The sequence below is a fragment of the Bufo bufo genome, chromosome 11, assembly GCF_905171765.1.
Source record: "Bufo bufo chromosome 11, aBufBuf1.1, whole genome shotgun sequence".
Taxonomy (NCBI): Eukaryota; Metazoa; Chordata; class Amphibia; order Anura; family Bufonidae; genus Bufo; species Bufo bufo.
This window is the reverse complement of record NC_053399.1, coordinates 22,991,272-23,014,738: the sequence shown is the minus strand read 5'-3', so window position 1 is coordinate 23,014,738 and position 23,467 is coordinate 22,991,272. Positions and strand designations below refer to the sequence as shown.

The 23,467-nt window shown below is 47.6% G+C and overlaps 1 protein-coding gene and 1 long non-coding RNA gene across 3 annotated transcripts in view; both read right to left on the bottom strand.

The window, feature by feature from the left end:
• Positions 1-23,467, bottom strand: part of LOC120981392 — a 643,721-nt gene that overhangs the window by 506,677 nt on the left and 113,577 nt on the right. The gene's annotated exons all lie outside the window — the stretch shown is intronic.
• The window catches only part of ZFYVE21 (zinc finger FYVE-type containing 21), a 47,941-nt gene continuing 28,001 nt past the window's right edge, over positions 3,528-23,467 (bottom strand). Inside the window, exons 4-8 of one of the 2 annotated variants that reach the window (XM_040410888.1) lie at positions 22,748-22,823; positions 22,036-22,127; positions 19,971-20,018; positions 16,196-16,338; positions 3,528-4,247 (exon numbers count right to left, since the gene is read on the bottom strand). In XM_040410888.1, coding sequence (XP_040266822.1) covers positions 4,212-4,247; positions 16,196-16,338; positions 19,971-20,018; positions 22,036-22,127; positions 22,748-22,823 — 395 coding nt within the window. In that variant the 3' untranslated portion in view covers positions 3,528-4,211. The remainder of the gene's footprint in view (positions 4,248-16,195; positions 16,339-19,970; positions 20,019-22,035; positions 22,128-22,747; positions 22,824-23,467) is intronic. The other variant, XM_040410889.1, reaches the window with a different exon arrangement.

The window sequence follows — 23,467 nt, the reverse complement described above, 5'->3', positions numbered from 1 at the left end:
TTTATATTTGCCCATTTCATTTTGATATTGCTATAAAATATATGATTCATGATTTTAAAGAAAACCTGTCACAAAGAAATACAACTTGTAGGCCGCATGTTCGAGCAGCCTGATCTATGGTTTGTGGAAAAATATTCAGAAAGATTTGTAATTTATACCTCTGCTTTTCCTGAACTTAAAGGGGTTATCCGATATTATAAACTGCCCCCCCATGGGCCACACCTCTCACAGAGAATATACTGACCTGGTCCAGACACCGCCAATTCTCCCTGTGCACGGATGAAAACATCTGGTGTCAGGGGAAGCAGACAGGGACGAGCCTCCCTAGCGTCACCCACGATACCGGATGTTTTCATCTGCGCCCTGGGAGCCAGGTAAGTATATTCTCTGTGATGGGCACAGCGTAGGGGGGGTGGCAGTTTATAGTATTGGATAATCACCAAAGTCTCATGGGACTTTGGTTTTCAAGTTAAAAAAATCAAATACCGTTTTAAAACTTGGTTCTTAAGTCTGCTTTGGTACCAGTCAATACTGAAGCCAACTTCAGATAATTGTTTTAAAATGGTTTCCAGTTTAATGATCAAATACCGACGTCTTGTGTGACGGATCTCCGTACAGCATTAAAACTATGATTTGAAGCTCACTTCTCACCCCTAGTTATCAGTGATGGATAGCATTCTCTGTGTAAGTGTGTATACAGCGGAGGTGTTATCAGTAATTGATAGATACTCTGTAAGTGTATATACAGAGAATGCTGTCAGTTACTGATTTGATAACACCTCCTCCGTGTATACAGAGTTCAGTTGCTGATGTTAAAGGGGTTATCCAACCCCTATAATGACCCCCTCAATGCCCAGGCACCTCATATAGGTCATACTTACCCCACTCCCAGACACCTACATCCCGCACAGCTGGCACTTGACAGGGAGGCTTGTCCCTGTCACTATTTGTGGGGGATCAGGAGCGATATGGGTGCCGGGGAGTGGGGTAAGTATAACCTATATGAAGTGCCTGGGCAATTGGGGGGGGGGGATGATCATTCTAGGGGTTGGATAACCCCTTTAAGCACTGATAACACCTCCCATGTGCAACTGAAGTCAGAAATAGAGTTTAGAGATATAAAATACAAGTTTCACTGAATTCTCCACCAGTCACTTGTCAACTATCCTGTGATTAAATGATAAATATCATTTATGGGAAATCCCTGAGATCAGCAACCTCCAGCAGAAACAACCTCCCAGCATGCTCCATTCGCATCTATGGTAGCTCAGCCAAGTAAAGGTGCATGCTGGGAATCAGTTTCACCACAGCTGGAGTGCCGGAGGTTGCTAATCGCTGTGCATAAAAAGGTGAATGCCAAAACTCAGCTCTGCTGCATCTCTAGATGTCTCCTGCAATATCATAGCTTTAAAGGGCATCCCGCAGTATTCATGTACATCTCTCCCCTGACCGGTTCAGCTCTGTTTTTTCAGGTATTGAGCGCTGGTTCTCGGCTCCATCATCAGCTTTATGGGCTTTCACCAGGTTTCACTGCTTGTAAAATTGTGTTTGGAAAGCAGGCGGAGGACAGCGCTCACATCACAGCGCACACTTAGCAGGTTTATTGCAGGTTTTTATGCCGTGAGAGCCTCCTGGCGTTGACGTCAGCAGGTTGTGCACTGTATGGCTGTTTATACTTAATTTGAACTTTTTAGGGCGCCTTCACATGTGGCACAAAATTCTATTTTCTGCCACGTGTGAAGGTACCCATACCTTTTCAGACAGCCTTATGCTGTTGTGGATCACAGGGTAAAAATGGAAAATTCAATGTCAGTGCATCTGTCAGCAGTTTTGTCCCTATGACACTGGCTGACCTGTTATATGTGCGCTTGGCAGCTGAAGACATCTGTGTTGGTCCCATGTTCATATGTGCCCGCATTGCTGAGAAAAATAGTTTTAATATATGCAAATGAGCCTCTAGGAGCAACAAGGGCGTTACCATTACACCTAGAGGTTCTGTGCCCTCTCCACTTTGATTGACGGGATCTGGCAGTGAAAACATTACACCTGTCCCTATAAAAGTGCAGAGAGAGCAGAGCCTCCAAGTGTAACGGCAATGCTCTGCTGCTTCTAGAGGCTCATTTTTCTCAGCAATGCGGGCAAATATGAACATGGGACCAACACAGATGCCTTCAGCTGCCAAGAGCACGTGTAACAGGTCAGCCAGTGTCATAGGTACAAAACTGCTGACAGATGCTCTTTAAACGTTAGTTACAACCTAATATATTCAATAGTTTTGCTTTTATGATGGAGTAATAAAGCAGGAGGGCGACTCGCGCGCCCGGTTCACGTCACATGCAAAAAACTGAAATCCACAATGACCAAAGTAACGTCTGTTGTGCTTTTTATTAGGTAAACACAGACTGTACAAAAGCTGTAGACCGTCCCTGTTAGGCTGTACAAAGGCGTTATTCACAGACCCTACAGAACCACAAGCAATTTTATACAGCAAGGTATTGTCATGGCTCAGGTCGTAGCTGAATACATGCTGACGCTGCACTAAGGAGAATCGCTATTCTGAAGGGACTTGGTCCATAGCTGGGTATTAATGTAAAATAACAGCTTATCATACAAATAACCATTGTATAAACGGAGATATCTGTGTATTACAAGGTGCAAGACTATGCAGCTTTCTAATGTGAGGAGGAATTCTAGGACAAGTACAAAAAGGTGTCCTAGAGGTGTTAAATAAATGCATATAATATAATATACTATCACCATAATCTGCCACACGGGACAGATTGATAGGAATGCTTGCAATAGAAATGTTAACGTGTACGCACCCTTTACCACAGGAAGGGGGGCAGCCATTAACTATGCAGCAGCAATGAAAGGGGGGCCTAGCACAAGAATGATTCCTACTAAATTTGGCAATGATGACTGGACCCTGGGGCGTACAGAACCACGAGCAATTTCACTTTAATATACATCAAGGTATTGTGATGGCTCAGGGCGTAGCTGAATACATGATGAATTGGCGCATGGGTCAGCTGACCGCTCCCAGGGCGGACATCGTATGGACAAAAAGCAACGTACAACTGGTGAAGAGAGGGGCTGCTGTGGATAGGGGTTAAAGCAGCAGGAGATCGCCGGAATTTAAAATAAAAAAGGTATGTGCAACATTTTTACAACGATATATGTTTAAAAGGCCAACCCATTTCAGTCTGGTACTGGTGAAGCAGGTTGACAGCTACTGCATTTAAGACTAGAGACGAGCGAATTTCAGGTTATGAAAATCATTCACGCTTCGTTTACTGGTAAAAGGTGGATTCCGTTACCACGGACCATAACGCAAGTCTATGACAATGCATAACGGAATGCCGTTATAATAGAAGCCTATGGGCTTCAAAACGGATCTGCCCCGTTTCCGTTATGCAGGAGAGGACTCTTCCGTTTTGCAGCCCATAGACTTCTATTATAACGGCATTCCGTTATGCATTGTCATAGAATTGCATTATGGTCCGTGGTAACGGAATCCATAATGCAATTCACCTTTTACCAGGAAACGAAGCGTTAACGAATTTAAAAATATTAAATTTGCTCATCTCTACTAGTGACATTACGATCTCTCTCATAGGAAAGACATTAGCTCATAGATAAGCAAAAAAAATAAAAATGGCTGCCCCCCCCCCTACTGTGCATAAGGAACATGAGCTGAAGTAAAACATTCATACATTTATGCAGCCGGTGCCCCTTGCTTCTCACAAGTACAGGTATCGGGTAAACCCTGGGCACTTTACTCGGAGATGGGGCTCAGATTGCAACACTGCCCCAAATGTCACTTCACTACAATCCACTCCTATCATATTGCCCAGAACATTAGTGCTTTGTAGAAGAGAGAAAAAGAACCTGAGATCTAGTGTAGAAAGTCTTCATTCTTCCACGGTGACGCAAGACGTCGGAGGAGCGTTCCGCTGAGGCTCATACGAATGTCAAAATGGCTACAGGATCGAAAGCTGCTGAAACAGAAAGGCTGAGGAGTGAAGGTTAGAGTTCTCCGGCCTTGCCTGTGAACGTACGGTCTGAAGCATTAATATGTATTGCACGATTACGGTGAGAAACTCTCGCAGTTAGAAGTCTGTACATAGTGTGCGGAAAGAGGAGCAAGTAGATGGCATCAAATGATGACCATTACATCTAAAACTCTGCACTGCGCAGCCTTTCCTCTTCAATCACTGGTCCCGAGATTCATACAGGAGCTTGGCAGCCTGGTAAGACAAGAACAACACATCAAACTTAGAGCAGAGTTTGCCATAGCACCGTCTGATTCTCCATTGGGTTGCAGGTAAAGTTTACATAGTCAATGCTGATCTGTGGATGTAGCCACAAAACGTACTGAGGTAAGTGGTTTTACTCCTAAACCAAATGAAGCAACTTTCCCCATCTGCACCGCAGGAGTAGAGTAATGCTGGCCGTACACAATGGGGCCAACCATTGTCTAAGATGTATGGCCAGTTTTACACATGACTGCAGGATCAGACTACACACAGGGTTTGTTTGTAGTCTGTAACCATGGAGATACATGTGTGTAGGAATTTTGGGGGAGATTTATCAAATTGGTGTAAAGTAGAACTGGCTTAGTTGCCCATAGCAACCAATCAGATTGCACTTTGCCTTTTCCAAAGGAGCTGTGAAAAATTGGCTGCTATGGGCAACTAAGCCAGTTCTACTTTACACCAGTTTGATAAATCTCCCCCCCTTAGGCCTCTTGCCCACGAACGTAAGGGCTCCGTGCCCATGCTGCGGTCCGCAATGCACGGGCACAGACCTTGGGGCAGCCGCATGTGGATTGCAGACCCATTCACTTGAACGGGCATGGAGCCCTTACGTTTGAGTGAAAGAGGCCTTAGTCTTGAGCAAAAAAAAAAATTATAAATTGTGTCGAATAGCACTGAATGTCCTTTCATTTGTTTTAGGATTTTAGATACACTGGAGCAACAGAACATTGGTTTTGCCCCTGCACATAACTGTTAAACGAGGCTTAATTTTAGGCCCCATGTACAATGCAAAACAGGACGTAGAGTGTGTTGCTGTACAGGCTCCACTATATGTATAAAGCATTTGATGGAATATACATGTTTTTTTTCTGTCAGTTTTGCAGAACCACACAGGCGCCCTCCCAAAAAATAAAAATAAAATAAGAAAATCAGGTGTATGTAGGTATGGTAGAAACCCCATGCACTAGAACAGGAGCCCTGTTATGGCTCCAAAATACACTAAATAGGCAGGAGAGTCGTAAACCAGGTAACCGTACAAAAATCTGTTTCTAAAAGGCAAGTTAGTATGTTCAGAGCAAATAGTAATATGCAATGAAATCACTAGTTGGATGTGCACAGCAATCCCCAATATATGTGGGGTTTTTCCCCATAGACTTCAATGGGGTTGTTTAGATATAAAACAGAAAAAAAAAGCACGAAAATGCGCACAAGAAATCTACCAAAACCGCAATAAATGGAGAAGATTGTGAGGAAAATCTGATGCAGATTTGTATGCAGAAAATATGCATAAAATCCGCATTAAAAAAATGCAAATAAACCTGCAATATTTATAGTGGTTTTGGTTCTTTTATTTTTGTTGCAGATTTTCTGTTAACAACCCCATCGAAGTCTATGGAATAATAATAAATAAATAAAAAATGCACATGATCAAATACACTTTGCTGCTACTGTACTACGCTGGGGTTTTTCCACAGGAGAATCTGCGCGGTCATCTGCAATGTGTGCAGGTAGCCCAACTGTGACTCCAGTGACTATAGAGATTGTATCCAAAATGCAGTTTTAAGCTTTCTTCACAAGTTTTAAATAACACCCCCCCCCCCCCCCCCCCCCAAAAAAAGAAAACACTGTTTTTTGTTTTTGTTGATTCTACATGCACATTGAAGATCATTTATCAAGACTGGCATTTGTGTGGCCTGCACCACCTCGTCCCAAATAAACCGCATCTTACAGCAGTCCGTGTATTCGTTCACACTTCGTTTGTTGGTAAAAGGTGAATTGCGTTATGGATTCCGTTACCACGTCCTCCCCTGCATAACGGAAACAGGACAGATCCGTTTTGCAGCCCATAGACTTTTATTATGACGGAATGCCTCCCGTCATAGAATTGCGTTATGGTCTGTGGTAACGGAATCCATAACGCAATTCACCTTTAACCAACAAAGTGTTAATGCATTTCATAAGCGGAAATTCGCTCATCTATAATTATAATCCATGTAAATTCTGAATGGTCAGTGCCCAAAGTCCAATAATGTCTAAGATAAATGGTTATCTGTAACGTTTTTATGGCACTGAGCTGTAATCCGTCACGCCAAATTGGTCATTAACCTCCTCAGGAAACATTACGTACCGGTACAGCATGGCGGGCGGTAATCGGAACCCGGTGCCTGCTCAAATCATTGAGCAGGCACCTTGGCTAAATGCGCCCCCAATGTCGGCGATCGCAGCAAACCGCAGGTCAATTCAGACCTGCGGTTTCGGAAGTTTCTGATCCCCGCGGTCTGCAGAAACTTCAAATAACCTTTATTTTAATGTTTAAACCCCCCCCCCCCTGCTGCCCTCTTTGTTATCTGCCGGGGAAGGGGGGTGCAAGGAGTCCGGGCGGTGCTTGAGGGGGCGCGGGCAGGCATGCGATCATCCGCCCGCCCCCCCTCTCAGGATAGCCGAGCGGTTTGCAGAGAGTGTCAGCACATTGCTGACACTCTGCTCGAAACGCCTGACATCTGTGCTGGCACAGATGCCAGGCGTTTTAACCCCTTCCATGCCGCGGTCTGTGGCAGCGAGTGATGGTTACCATGGCAACCGTCTGTCCAAGGTGCTGATTAGACTTCTGATAAAGTCTAATCAGACTTTGTAAAGTGAAAATACAGTACACTTTATAGTGTACTGTATAATACACATATCAGACCCACTGGATCTTCAAGAACCAAGTGGGTCTGGGTAAAAAAAGTAAAAATAAAACACATTTATCACTGATTAAAAATGAAAAAAAAACGAGATTTTTGTATAACTTACCAGTAAAATCTCTTTCTCGCTCTTCCTTGGGGGACACAGAAGACCTTGGGTATAGCTCATCTCCCTAGGAGGCGTGACACTAAGTGAAGACTGTTAAGCCCCTCCTCCACAGCTATACCCTCAGCCTGGAGAGAGAGACTGCCAGTTTTTTAGTTGCGTGTCCAAGTAGTGAGAAAAGGCAAAGTCCAACAAGTGGAAACAAGAAGCCAACTACCCAACGGGTAAAACAAAACTCGGAAACCGTGCAGAAAAAAGCAATGAATGGGTGGGTGCTGTGTCCCCCAAGGAAGAGCGAGAAAGAGATTTTACTGGTAAGTTATACAAAAATCTCGTTTTCTCGCCCATTTTCCTTGGGGGACACAGAAGACCTTGGGACGTTCAAAAGCAGTCCAAGAGGGGAGGGACCACAGCACCAAGGTGAAGCACCCGAAGGCATCAAGGAAATGCCGCCTGCAAACCCAGGCGGCCCAAGGCAGCAGCCGCCGAAGCCAGAGTATGCACCCTATAGAACTTGGTAAGGCGTGCAAGGAAGACCGTGGCCACCTTGCACAATTGCATGGTCGAAGCCCAATGCCTCCGACCCAGGAGGCACCGACCGCTCTGGTGAAATAAACGGTGACACCAAGGCAGAACTCTGCCCTTGTTGCGGTAACCTCAGCAATAACCATTCTGATAAAGCGGAGGAAAGCCACCCTGGAGCCGTCAACCTTTGCGCGGACCTCCTGGAAACACAAGAGACCGAGCGTCAACAAGAGTTGGAGATGCCCAAGTAAAAACTGCAGAGACACGATGGCTACAGAAACACCACCGTACAGGACAGAAGGAGTAGAGAGAACTTCTGTAACGGCTCCAAGGAGTGGAGCGCCGCAAGCTCACTATGTAGTTCCCAGGGCGGTACCGGGGGACGGTACAGAGGAACCAAAGAGCCACTCCGTGGAAGAAGGTCTTAACAGGCCCAGAGGGCCAGGGAATGCTGGAAGAGGTAGGACAGCGCCGACTCTTGACACTTCAAGTAACAGAGTCCCAGCCCCAGGTCCAGGCCGGACTGGAGAAAGACAGAATCATGGGAAGTGAAAGGCATAGTGGGGGAATGCCCAGCTTCCTACAGAACCCCAGGTAAGAACCCTAAGTCAGACAACAGATCCTGGACGAAGAACGGCCGGGAGCGAACACTAGCGTGCCCGCTGGAATCGCCTGGGCAAGCGGAGAAAACCCAATGTGATCAGGCGCAGATCAGTGACACAGCAAAGGGGTTGGCAAAACTGGTCCCGTTGACCAGAGCAGAAAGACAAACGGAAGGAACCGAAAAGGGCCCGCCCAGCATCCGACAGATGCCAGAACAAGACAGACTAAAGTCCATGTCGCTGTAGCCACCAGGAAGGTGTTCTACAGTCCCAGTGTGGGGGATTTAAAGACAATCTTGACAGAGAAGTAGTCCTCCCAAGTTACCGAGAAGGTAAGTCCACAGCAGGACCATTGCCCAGAATGGAAAAAGCAATCTGCACCCAGCGGGAGACCCGGTAAATAGGCACACAGCTAGTACAGCCAGTGTGAACGAGGGAGACAGTACGAGGCCATAAGGAAACACCGGAACCATCCACGTGAACAACCATGTTCTCCCCAGAGGGGAGGGCAGTGAAGGAACAGCCTCTGAAGCCTGGCCGGGGCAGAAACCACATCGGAGTGATCTTGTCCCAGCGGGAGCCAAACAGAGCCGGCGAGAAAAATCTGTAGAGACAGACAGGCATGACACCCTCCAACCAAAAGGAGGAGTGGTCAACAGGGAAGCCATAGGACAGCTCAAAAGCAGAACCCCCGCTACTCTGAGACGCCCGGCTCACCGCCTCGCAGAAGGCGAATACCCTGATGAACCCAAAGTGGAGGTCCCCCAGACCTGAGTAATCGAGCACCCAAGAGAAGTTGGGCGACCTTCCGAGAAGAGCGGCCCGAAACTGGTAGCAGATCAGCCTGAAGCACAGAGGGTGCCAACAGGAAGGACTCATACCATACTGCATCCGAAGAGGAAGAATGGTAATAGGCGAGGGAACCGTAGTCCCACCAGAGCCAACGTAAACTTCGAGGGGCGCTGCAGACAGCACTCTCGACCATGTGACCGCTTGCGCAGGAAAGCAATGCCGCGGGAGGACGAATGGGTACGCATCTAGGAACCAAGAACACTCCCCAGGTGGAAGGGCCAACGAACATGGTGGTTACCGTCACAACGGAAACGCAATATACATTCCAAACCAGAGAATGAGTACCACCCAGCTCGCTGCAGTAGAGAGCAAGTAGAGCCCGTCCGGGTCAGGTGGACAGAAAGATCTCTTCAGAGAAGAGTGCAAGGCTTGCGGCAATCATCGTATCCCAAGAGAAAAAAAGTATGTCGCAGGAGGAAGGGCGGTATACGTACGAACAGCCCCGTAAGCAGTGAGAAGGCCAACCCACCTACGGGAGGAGAAGGCATACACGGGCCAAACAACGCACAGAACGCACAAGAACATCCGCTCACTGCAAAATAGTCACTCAGCGAAGAGGGCCAGCCACAGAGTCCCACAGAATCTACGGAAGTGCAAGGTGCAACCTGCAAGGGGGTTATGCACAAGACTAGTATGGCATGCGATGGAACGCAAGCAGCCCGCCCAGAAAGGGGGGAAATGTACTTGGCAACACTGCAGACAGCAAAAAAAAGTGCAAGGCCCGCCCCACAAGGGGGTGATGCCCAAAGCCAGTACCTACTTCAGAGAAGTAGGACATACCATATTCCGCCCAGAAGAGGGCCATGCACATGGCCACACAGCATCCAGCAGGACGCAGGAGGTCCACCTAGTGAAAGAGGGACATGCACCGGGTTATCCTAGCATTAAGTGAGTGTGCAATAATCCACCAAAACCAAATTTCGTGAGAGTACAACTCCTCCGCCAATGAATGGGGACATGTACAAGTCCAGCACAGCATATACAAGGACAGCCGCGAGTCCCGTGAGCGTGCAAAAATCCGTCCATGGAATGAGGGGTGGTGACGCACAAGGCCAGCACCGTATCCAATGGGAGTGCAAGCACTCCACCCATGTTAGAGGCCATGCAACGTATCCGGTGAGAGTGCAGTATGCGCCCAGATAGGGGGGGGGGGGGGGGGGGTCATGCCCATGGCTAGTATCGCAACCAGGGAGAGTGCGAGCACCCCGCCATGGATGGGGGTCATGCACATGGCCAGCAACGTACTGGCGAGAGAACAAACACAGTCAGTGAGAGTGTGTGTATGTTGCCTGAGAAAAAGAGACATGTCCATGGCCGGCAGCGAATCCTGTGAGAGTGCAGTACACCGCCCATGGAAGGGGGCATGCATATGGCCAGCAGCGGATCCAGTGAGAGTTGCAAGCACCCCGCCATGGAAGGGGGTCATGCACATGGCCAGCAACTTACCGGCGAGAGAACAACCCCAGTCAGTGAGAGTGTATGCATGCCGCCTGAGGGAAGGAGGCATGCCCAAGGCCGACAGCGAATCCAATGAGAGTGCAGCATACCGCCTATGGAAGGGGGTCATGCACATGGTCGGCAGCGAATCCAGTGAGAGTGCAGCGTTCCCCTATGGAAGGAGGTCGTGCACATGTATTCCGCCTAAGAAAGGGGGTCATGCACATGGCCGGCAGCGAATCCAGTGAGTGCAGCGTTCCGCCTATGGAAGGGAATCACGCACATGGCTGGCAGCGAATCCAGTGCGAGTGCCGCGTTACCTTATGGAAGGGGGTCCGCACATGGCCGGCATCGAAACCAGTGATAGTGCAGCGTTCCCCTATGGAAGGGGGTCGTGCACAAGGCCAGCACTGTATCCGGTGAGAGTGCAGATTCCACCTATGGAAGGGGTCATGCACATGGCCGGCAGCGAATCCAGTGAGAGTGCAGCGTTCCGCCTATGGAAGGGGGTCGTGCACATGGCCAGCACCATATCCGGTGAGAGTGCAGTATTCCGCCTATAGAGGGGGGTCATGTACCAGGCCAGCCCGCAGCCAGAGAAAAAGCAGTATCCCGCCTAGGAAGGGGGGGGGGTCATGCACATGGCGGGCACCATAACGACGAATTCTACCTACTGAAAATGCCGCATGCACTTGGCAAGCGCTGTATCCCGGGAGAGGGCAAGAAACCGCCTAGAAGGGGAACATGCACCAGGCCAGCGCCACAGCCGGGGAGCGCGACACCATGCCGTCTATGGAAGAGGGGCATGCATACAGGCAGCAGTACTGAGATGAGGCCGCAGCCTCCTGAGCAGCTCACAAGAAATTCATTAGTTGTCTATTTAATTTTTATTTATTTTTTTAATAACACAGCCTCACTGAGGCAGAAAGGGGGGCCACTATACAGGTGCACAGCCTCTTTGAGAAGCAGGGGGGCCAGCCATACAGGCCCATCGTGAGCCTCCGGTACCCAAAGGGTTAACAGGAATCCGGCCTGGGGGCGGCCCTGCGATCCCCTGGGGGCGGAGGAACCTCCAGGCAGGAAGAATTCGTGCCTGGAGAAGTTCCCGCCCCCTCCAACAAGAGGCCGGAATTATGCGGCCTAGTAGGCCATGAAGCTGGGGCCTAAATTTTTGCGGCACCCGGCTGACCGGGGCCGCACAGAAATCAAGATACCGCCGAGACCTGAGCCAGAGCGGAAATGCGTGTACATACCGGCCGCGGGTGCCCACCCCGCGGACCGGAAGAGTCAGGAGCCCGGGTGGAGCGCCGGAATGCGGTCCAGCAGGCCGCGAAGCCTGGACCAAAATTTTGCGGCGCCCGGCCGACCGGAATGCACCGACGGTCGGCCGGATCATTGGGGCATCGTGCTGAAGTCCAATGCCGGCCGCGGGAGCCCACCCCGCAGGCCAGAAAAGTCGGGGGCCGGGAAGGAGCGCCGGAGGTGCGGCCCAGCAGGCCACGAAGCCTGCCAAATTTTGCCGGGGCCTTACGCCACTGCCGTCAGGAACGGGCCCAGGGCCCTGAGCAGCACATCGGTAAGGGGATGGGGGGACCCTGAGACCGGGTGCCCGCGCGGATGCGAGTGTAGCGTTCCCTGGGAGGGACACCGGCAGGCGAAGGGAGGCAATGTGGCTGAACCAATTGGTACAGCATTCTGCAGCTAGCGTGGGAGCTGCAATGTCCTATGGAGGCCAGGAAGGGAGGAGAGGGATCAGGGAGAGATTGTCGCCCTGCGGTACCCATGGGCCAGCCTAGGTTCAGCAGGGACAGAAGGGTCCACTCCAGAAGCACTGTATGGGGGTCAGGCACGCAGGAGACCAGGGTGGTGGGGGGGGGGGGACGTAGGGCTGGAGAAGCCAATCTCTCACCATAGCCGTCTTCACCCTCGGTCCATTCCAGCAGGGTCGCCCCTTCAGCTACTGGCACCGTAGTGGCAGGACGCTGGAAGAGGGACTTGGCGTGCGGGCGACCCTTGCGCTGGCGGGATGTAGGGGAGCTGGGCTGCCCTGATCCACCTTGTCTTCTGTGGGGGAGGCAGCAGTGCGGGTGACCGGCACTGGCGCAGCTCAACCCCGGGAGAAACAGAGAGGTCTAGTACGTCTCTGTTGTCCCTGATTATCTGGAACAAAAAGAAAAGAAAAAAGTAAAAATCTAAAAATTTAAACAAGGAGAAAACAGCCCTGCAGAGCAGGGAGTGTCTTGCCTCCTTGGACACTAAGCAAAAAACTGGCAGTCTCTCTCTCCAGGCTGAGGGTATAGCTGTGGAGGAGGGGCTTAACAGTCTTCACTTAGTGTCACGCCTCCTATGGAGATGAGCTATACCCAAGGTCTCCTGTGTCCCCCAAGGAAAATGGGCGAGAAAATAAAATTCTCTACACATGTTTGATATCACCGCGTCCGTAACAACCTGATCTATAAAATGGTCATGATACTTTACCCGCACGGTGAACGCCATAAAAATAAAAAACTATGATGAAATTGAAATTTTGCCCACCTTCCATCCCAAAAAAGGTAATGAAAGTTGTATGTACGCCAAAATAGTACCAAACAGTCGCCTCATCCCGCTAAAAATGAGACCCTACCTAAGATAATTGCCCAAAAACTGAAAAAACTATGGCTCTCAGAATATGGAGACACAAACTTTTTTTTTTTTTAATGAAATAATTGTGTAAAACTTACATAAATAAAATAAAAAAGTATACATATTAGGGCTCTTTCACACTTGCGTTGTCCGGATCCGGCGTGTACTCCATTTTCCGGAATTACACGCCGGATCCGGAAAAAAGCAAGTGAACTGAAAGCATTTGAAGACGGATCAGTCTTCAAAATGCGTTCAGTGTTACTATGGCAGCCAGGACGCTATTAAAGTCCTGGTTGCCATAGTAGTAGTGGGGAGCGGGGGAGCAGTATACTTACAGTCCGTGTGGCTCCCCGGGCGCTCCAGAATGACGTCAGGGCGCCTCATGCGCATGGATGACGTGATCCATGCACGTGGGGCGCCCTGACAGCCGCACGGACGGTAAGTATACTGCTCCCCCGCTCCCCACTACACTTTACCATGGCTGCCAGGACTTTAGCGTCCCGGCAGCCATGGTAACCACTCTGAAAAAGCTAAACGTCGGATCCGGCAATGCGCCGAAACGACGTTTAGCTTAAGGCCGGATCCGGATCAATGCCTTTCAATGGGCATTAATTCCGGATCCGGCCTTGCGGCAAGTGTTCAGGATTTTTGGCCGGAGCAAAAAGCGCAGCATGCTGCAGTATTTTCTCCGGCCAAAAAACGTTCCGGTCCTGAACTGAAGACATCCTGATGCATCCTGAACGGATTTCTCTCCATTCAGAATGCATTAGGATAAAACTGATCAGGATTCTTCCGGCATAGAGCCCCGACGACGGAACTCTGTGCCGGAAGAAAAGAACGCAAGTGTGAAAGAGCCCTTAGGTATCGCCACATCCGTAATAACCTGCTCTATAAAAATATCACATGACCTAACCCCTCAGGTGAATACCGTAATTTTTTAAAAAGCTATTTTTTGTCACCTTACATCACAAAGTGTAATAGCAAGCGATCAAAAAGTCATACACACCCCAAAATAGTGCCAGTCATCTCATCTCACAAAAATCATACTCTACCCAAGATATTTGCCCAAAAACTGAAAATACTATGGCTCTCAGACTATGGAGACACTAAAACATGATTTTTTTTGTTTCAAAAATGAAATCATTGTGTAAAACTTACATAAATAAAAAAAATAGTATACATATTAGGTATCGCCACGTCCGTGACAACCTGCTCTATAAAAAAATATTACGATCTAACCTGTCAGATGAATGTTGTAAATAACAAAAAATAAAAACTGTGCCAAAACAGCTATTTCTTGTTACCTTGCCTCACAAAAAGTGTAATATAGAGCAACCAAAAATCATATGAACCCTAAACTAGTAGCAACAATACTGCCACCCTATCCCGTATCTTCTAAAATGGGGTCACTTTTTTGGAGTTTCTACTCTAGGGGTGCATCAGGGGGGCTTCAAATGTGACATGGTGTCAAAAAACCGGTCCAGCAAAATCTGCCTTCCAAAAACCGTATGGCATTCCTTTCCTTCTGCGCCCTGCCGTGTGCCCATACAGCGGTTTACGACCACATATGGGGTGTTTCTGTAAACTACAGAATCAGAGCCATAAATATTGAGTTTTGTTTGACTGTTAACCCTTGCTTTGTAACTGGAAAAAAAATTATTAAAATTGAAAATCTGCCAAAAAAGTGAAGTTTTGAAATTATATCTCTATTTTCCATTAATTCTTGTGGAACACCTAAAGGGTTAACAAAGTTTGTAAAATCTGTTTTGAATACCTTGAGGGGTGTTGTTTCTTAGATGGGGTCACTTTTATGGAGTTTCTACTCTAGAGGTGCATCAGGGGGGCTTCAAATGGGACATGGTGTAAATAAACCAGTCCAGCAAAATCTGCCTTCCAAAAACCATACGGCGCACCTTTCCCTCTACGCCCTACTGTGTGCCCGTACAGTAGTTTACGGCCACATATGGGGTGTTTCTGCAAACTACAGAATCGGGGCAATAAATATAGCATTTTGTTTGGCTGTTAACCCTTGCTTTGTTACTGGAAAAAATTTAAAATTTGGCAAAAAAATCTAAATTCTGAAATTTTAGCACCATTCATTAACTCTTGTGGAACACCTAAAGGGTTAATGACGTTTGTAAAATCAGTTTTGAATACCTTGAGGGGTGTAGTTTCTAGAATGGGGTCATTTTTCGGTGGTTTCTATTATGTAAGCCTCACAAAGTGACTTCAGACCTGAACTGGTCCCTAAAAAGTGGGTTTTTGAAAATTTCAAGATTTGTTTCTAAACTTCTAAGCCTTGTAACATCCCGCAGAAATAAAATATCATTCCCAAATTGATCCAAAACATGAAGTAGACATATGGGGAATGTAAAGTAATAACTATTGTTTGTAGGTATTACTATGTATTATAGAAGTAGAGAAATTGAAACTTATAAATAAAAATTTATTTTTTTGACTTCATTTTACCAGTGTCATGAAGTACAATATGTGACAACAAAAATAAATAAACAAATAAATAAATAAAATAAAAAAATCTCTGAAACCCCACTGCACATCGCCGCCGGTCCCAGGCAGAGGAAGTCCAATACCCACTGGGGCTGCTGCTTCATGAAAGCAGCTCCTTAAGCTTCATACAAGCCCCAGTGGGTATTGGACTTCATCACTGCCGGGTCCAGGAATATGTTCACTGGCGAAGGGTTTCAGAGAGAAGTCAGTGACGTAGGCAAGACCTCAACAGCTGGGTCCGGAGGCCATCCGCACCTCCAAGCTCATTAGCATAGGCATCAAAGTACGTTTTAGGACAGTGGTAGCACAGAGAAGGGTGAGAAAGGTAAGATTTTGAAACCATTTCTGACAACTGCAGAGCAATAGCGGTGGTCTGAGGTGTGTGAATTTGCTGACAAACTCCCTATAATTTGTGCAACAATGGTGAAGAGAAATTCACAAGAGATGAAAGACTGCTGCTTTGTCAGCATTCACGGTTACCCTGACTGCCTCTGCAGGCTGTCAGGGCATGATGCGACTTGTAGTTTTGCAATAGCAGGAGGGACATCTATTCCACCCAGTCAATAAAAAAAAAAAATAATGCGCGCCCTCTATGGACAGTACCTTGTGCATTGCGGCCAGCCAAGATGCCGACATCTTTTTGTTACTGTTAAAGTCTTCGCTCGTTGTAAACTTCATCTGTAGGAGCTCTTCGGAGCCTTGAGGTTTATACTGAATGAGCATCCCTGTTGCCCGACTGTTCCCCCCTGTAGGTTTCATGCAAAAAATAAAATTAATATATATAATTTTTACAACCCAGAGTAAAAGTAAATCATACAAACGGCAAGGGTTTGTATACACGGATGATTGTGGTGTGCGAACGTGCAGCCACTTTATGTTGTCTCACATTGGCAGAGATTTGGCGGCACCACCATAAGATGGTGAAAAAGAAGTTTAGAATGCCAACACAATCTCTGTGTGAACAAGACCCGAGGCCAGGGCTAGCTGATGACTTTGGAGCATTGTGACTCTTATATCGAGCCTGACTACAACTTTAACATTACTCCAAGCAGCTGAAATGCAATGTCAGTCCATCAGGCCAGCACAAGACTTTCCCCACTCGTTTCTATAGGAGTTTAGAGGATACCCAAACCTTCACGCAAAGCATAGAAGGTGCATGGGCCGATCTGCGCCTTTTGCTCGCATCATGCTTTGCATGGTTTAGGTACCTTCCTGTGACAAGGACATGGCACAAATCTGCCTGATCAATGATCCAGAGTCATCGTCGAACCCTTTCAGTTCACAGTCAAAACCTACATTTTGCTATCGCAAATGGCGAATTCTGACAAACTGGAAGCAGCATTCCCACTCAAGTCAATAAAACCAGTTAGAAATTTCAGGTTTTGCTTCTACAAATAGAGGGGAGGGGGGAGGGGGAGTCCTCAATGTTTCCTCAACATCCAGAGGAGCTGACAGATCAGAAAGACATACAGAATACAATCTTTAAATCTACAGTCTGATTATAGATGCATAGGTCAAATAACGTTAGCATGAAATGCGATTGTGCATACTCCCACTGCTGGAGAAGACGTAGCGCTCATATAGGCTGCAATTCCTTTGGGTGGAATCGAACTGAAGACATATAGAGGTTTCTGCTGTGTAGAATTAAAAATTAAAGGCGTTGTAGATTAGAAAAACATGGCTGCCTTCTTCCAGAAACAGTGTCATTCCTGGCCATGGGCCTTAGGGCTCATGCTCACGAACGTAAGGGCTCCGTGCTGCAGAGCGCAAATTGCGGGTACCGACTGTGGGGCAGCCGCATGCGGATCGCGGACCCATTCACTTGAATTGGGTCTGCGATAGGCATCCGACGGTCCACACCGCAAAAAAGTAGTGCACGCGCTAAAAGGAAGCACGGCCAGAAACACCACGGAAGCACTCCGTGTTTCTGCAACGCATCTCTGGATTTGCGGACCCATTCAAGTGAATGGGTCCGCATCCGTGATGCGGAATGCACACGGCTGGTGACCAGAGTATTGCTGCGGAACCGCCATATGCAGTCCGCAGCACGGGCACGGAGCCCTTACGTTCGTGGGCATGAGCCCTTATGCAGTACTGCAGTTATTGAGCTGCAATACCAGACCTAGCACTTGGTGGAAAGAAGGCAGCCAAGTATTGTTAGTCTCATACAACCCCTTTAACATATGGCTGCTGACGGCTCCTTCAGTCCGGCGTGCTATTCTGAGAACATGAGGGTAGTAGGGTCAGGTTATAGCCAGAGCAGGAACAGTACAAGGACCCTGACCACCACTGCACTGCAGAACATGAATGAAGGTGCAGAAAGCATGGTCTAATGTTAGATGGTGCCGTCTGTGGATCAATACTGAGACAGACCAGGTGCATATTGGTACCAGTGTTCCCAGTTAGCAGACCCCCGAGATTATTAGGACATTGCCAAGCATTAAAATGGTTGTCCAGCATGACAACCTACTCCTATCCACAGGAATGGTGACGTGTCTAATCGGTGGAGGTCCAGCCAATCACAAGAATGGGGGTCCTATGTCCCCTGTTTGCAGCAGCGGTCAAATGTGCAATGCTCTAGGGGCCTGACCGAGATCACGGAGCACTGTACTAGACTGATTCTGAATAGAATGGCGAAACACACGTTTAACTGCTGCTACATTCAAACTAGGGATACAGGACCCCCAACTCTTGTTCACGTGGATACGTTGTCTTACTTCAGCAAATGGCATTTATCATATAGATAAGTTAAAGGGGTTCTCCGGGCTTTTAATGTTGATAATCTATCCTCAGGATAGGTCATCAATATCAGATGGGCAGGGGTACAACATCCGGCACCCCCGCCGATCAGCTGAATAAAGTAAAGGCGCGCGCAGTGTACATGTGCCGTCTATGGCAAAGCAGGAAAAGAGAAGGGAGACGGCAAGTGCACACTGTGTGCGCCGTCTCCTCATATAACTGATCGGTGGGAGTGCCAGGTGTCGGACCCCCGCCGATCTGATATTGGTGACCTATCCTTAGGAGAATCCCTTTATAAAAAGCACTTACTTATTGTGATTCTCCATATTGCCTCCTTTGCTGGCTGGACTAATTTTTCCATCAGAGTATACACTGCTTGTTTCCAGGAGTTATGGCCACCGATGCAGCGCAGATACAAGGTGGCCAGGAAAGGAACTGCTGTGCATGCGTGCCTATGGGCAAGTCCCACTGTCCTGGCCACCAGAGAGGCCGGTGCTTTTTCCGACAGTATGTAAGCAGGTCCACCGCTACTGGATTACAGGGTGGTCATAACCCCTGGATACAAGCAGTGTATAATATGATGGAGGAATGAATCCAGCCAGCAAAGGAGGCAACATGGACGATCACAATACATTAGTAAGTGCCTTGTATTAACTTTCTCTACATGATGAATGCCACTTGCTGCAGTGAGACAGACCCTTTAGGAGTGCTGTTGGTACCCCACACCTGCCGCTTTGTTGGTCTATGAGGCGTCAGCAGTGATATACATGATAATACAGCACAAAATGTACCCTCTTCTAACAGTGGGAGTATGTTATTTACAATGCCATAAAACTCACAAAAAGCAAGCAAATGTATCAAGTACAGTAATAAAGGTGGCCAAAGACGTCATGAGAACGACCACAGTATTCCTTCAATGCGGTTTGGATAACGTTAACATTTCCAGTTCTGATTGCCAAATTTTTCTTGGCAAGTTTTGATAAACTCAAGGAAAAAGTATGTGCAGGACTGGGACTCCAACCAGAAAGTGATTCCCCTTGTTGCAAATCTATTGCATGCACAGCGTAAGAGGGCGATAGGGGGGTATGGGCTCCTCTGCCACGCCATAAATGCCACATAAGTGATTATGTGGTAGAGATTTTGCACTGGAGTCAAGACACCTCTGGATATGCGTGTCCCTTTAAGAGCTAGCACACTAAATGCTGGTCGGATCAGGGGGGCTTATGTTTACGTCAGTGGTCAGCTTTAAGTTTACAATCAGAAGCTGGTAAGGATATGCTAAGCCAAGGGGCGCCCATCCTTCTTGGATCAGCATATTTAGCATACCGGACCCTACTAAGGTCTATGGAAATCAAACACATGCAATATGGCATCACCAGGCACCGAGCTACTGAAAAACAAAAATGATTATGAACATTCATTAAAGCAGTGGTATGCAACCAACAACTCTCAGAGCCCATTAGGAGTTGTAGTTTCTGGAAAGCCAGAGGTTGCACATCACTGGATTATAGTAATAACAGCAAACACAGTGAAACAAAGAGTGGATTCAATGCATCAATTGATTTGGGAAGAAAACGACCAATCAGAAGAGTCGGACATAACATGCGGACATGGGGGACTACAAGTCCCCGCTGCTGACCTTCAATTACGCACTGGCTCTCCAGCAGGCTGGTGTATGTGTGAATATCTTTTCATCAAAGCAGCATGAGCGGTGAAAAAGAAAGTTAATAACAGGCTGAGCATGTGGAACATAAGCACTGAAAACAGAAAGCGATCAAATGTCAAAAGTGCAGGTTATTACTGTGATGAGATGGAGAGCAAGATGGCCGACGGTAGAACATGCGTTCGGCTGGGGCTACTCGGCCACTGAACTGAATGGGATCGCAGTGCAACTTGCAATAAACGCCAGAAACGCAAAAAATCCAACGCTGCTGGGGTCACGGCAACTTGTGCGTCATGCTGCATCCCCATCATTTCAGTGGCTACAATGCAATTACGGATGCAGACTGATGCGCGCTGCGTAGATCAACGTGCTAACAAGTTTACATGCTAGGAAGGTCATCATCAGATAGGTTTACATCAGGCACTAAGAGAGGATGTTAGACACCGGTCTTAATAAAGCGCTGGCGGTGGTTCTGCCGAAGTTATGAAGAGGTGCAGGCCTCTACATAACACTGGCATATCCAGCACCAGATCTAAATGTAAGACGGCTTCCTAAAGCAGGCGTAGAAAACGATGAATGAGACGAGCCTGCCAGCCCATCCCCTTCCACGCCACAACCACAATTTTAGACCTGGCGTGAGCGGGGCGAAGTTACAGATAGCGACGCAACTAACCATTGTGCCGCCATCTGCACCTGAAATATTTCAGCTTAGTAAATGACCCCCTATATGTGGAGGTGCTTCTCAGTCCTGTTTTAAGGCATTCAGTTGCACCCGACTCACATGAGGCTACACGCACCTTTCGTACTGGTGCTGTGAAAGTGCTGCAGTGCAGACCCGTTTACCTGAATGGGGCTTATTGCAGGTTTCTGCACATCTCCTTGTCTCATTACTGGGAGTCCCACAGGGAACGAATGGATGGGCTGTGCGCACGTCCGATCAGTCGCTCCGTTCATTTTGGGGACATGGGGCTCTTGTTCTAACAGTTAGGAATATCTTCTTCTAATGGAATACTCCTTAGGGGTTGTCCACTTCTGTAATTTTGAGGACCTGTCCTCGGGATAGGTCATCAACATCAGATCAGCGGGGGTCTGACTCCCGACACCCCTGCCGATCAGCAGTATGAAGAGAATGCAGTGCTCATGCAAGCGCTGCCTTCTTTTTACTTCACGGCACTCACCAACCATCCTTTATCAGCTCAGCGATGGGTACATTACACTGGTGGCCCACAAACTGGTGTTTTCACTTTTTTGCACTGAGCACTTCATGACATCGTGGAACCACAAGTCTCAGGAGAACCGCTTTGGAGAGCAGTAGGGCCAGCTGTAAGTTTTTCATACTGGACTGCCTTTTCTTTATGGTTTACCTGCTCGCCGTCGACATTGCAGCCGGGGGCAGGTGTAATTACAGCTCCTCCATCCCATTCACTTCAATGGGACGGCTCCATCCTATTCACGTGAGCGCTGTATTCTCTTCATACAGCTGATCGTCGGGGGGTGCCGGAGGTTGGGCCCCCACTGATCACATATTGATCGCCTATATCAGATATTGAACCCCTTTAAGTATTAGGGTAATTTCAGATCTTGCAGCGGACTGAGCTGCAGATTCACTGTGGATTCCACCCTATGCATTGCAAAAGTTGCAGTTCACAGCATGCTCCGATTCCCACTACATGTGGATAGGTTTTGGAACACGCCGCCCACTTGAATTATACTGTAAGGGGCAAACTGCAAATCCGCCTAAAAGCATCATATAAAAGGTTGTACATTAAAGGGATTGTCCTAGTCATCAAAGGAATCCCTTCTCAAATACTGTGCAACCTCATCTGCTCAACCAGATCAGCGTGGAAGAGGAAGAACAGTTTAAGGCATTCGGCCCCTATGAATAGTAAAGCTCTTGTATCGGACGTCAAATGTCCTGCAAAGTTATATATAGTGTGTACATGAGCGATGAACACTAGTCCCGCCACAAAATAATCCCCTGTATATCCATCTGCTGATGTGGAGCTAGGTGTATATGTATATAATGAGTGAAAGTTGTTACCTCCAGGCGTGAACCCCTCTGTGAGGATCTGAACTGTGGAAATTCGAGCAACTTCAATTTCATAATGATTGTCCCCATCTAGAAACAGATACCTACAAAAGTACAACAAAAAGAAAAAGCATTTTTACAAGGAACTGGACAGGGGGTTAGAGAACAGCCTTTTCATTAGAGGTTCAGTGATCCTTCCTCATTTAGGCCTCTTTCACACGGGCGTCGCGCGTGAGGGCCGGATAGGATGCGGATGAGTCGCGGGAAAATACGCGATTTTTCCACGCGAGTGCAAGGCGTTTTAATGCGTTTTAATGCGTGTGAGAAAAATCCCCATGTTTAGTACCCAGACCCGAACCCTGTGACTTCTGGTTTCAAATTGTCCCTTCCTGCACAGACACACAGAGGCACCAATACGTAGATGCGTACGCAGGTGGGGACGAAATAAGCACAGTGGTCACAAAGTACATTAGGTCACTGCAGTAATGGAGTCTCTTCACTTTTATTTCAGGACCACTTATTAGAATCTAGAAAACCCCTTTAAAATCGGGCTTCTGGATTATATATATAATTTCAGTGGCTTGCAGACTATCCAATATGCGTTTTCTTTCATCACTTTTAGGTTTAGTGTCCCTTATGGTTGAATTTAATCAACTACATTCGGTAAATATTAAAATAATAGCCACCTGTAGGCTCCGTATATGTCTTAGAAGCCAAGTATCACCTGTGGTTGTTGGAGAGCCGACACACGACTGTTTCAGACTTCTCGGAGGATCCCTGGGTAATACAGAACGTAGCGCCTGAGAACGGAGGAGCAAAGAAACTCAGGACACATTGTATAAAAACACAAGAAAAGCACAAAATGCATCTACAATGACAAGTGGAAAATATACTCCTAGAAGGACCAAACTAGTGCAAACCCTAAAAACCACACTTATCCAAACCCTTTATTCTTAAAGGGCATCTGTCAGCAGTTTTGTACCTATGACACTGGCTGACCTGTTACATGTGCGCTTGGCAGCTGAAGGAGTCTGTGTTGGTCCCATGTTCCTATATGCCCGCATTGCTGAAAAAAATTGTGTTTTATTATATGCAAATGAGGCTCTAGGAGCAACGGGGGCGTTACCATTACACCTAGAGGCTCTGCTCTCTCTGCAACTGCTGCACCTTCTCTACTGTGACTGACAGGGACAGGCAGTGAGATCATCATCACACCTGGCATTGTCAATCAAAGTGGAAAGGGCACAGCATTTGCAGAGAGAGAGGAGTCTCTAGGTGCAATGGCAACGCCCCCGTTGCTCCTAGAGGCTCATTTGTATATATTAAAACATCATATTTCTCAGCAATGCGGGCACATATGAACATGGGACCAACACAGATGCCTTCAGCTGCCAAGCGCACATGTAACAGGTCAGCCAGTGTCATAGGTACAAAACTGCTGACA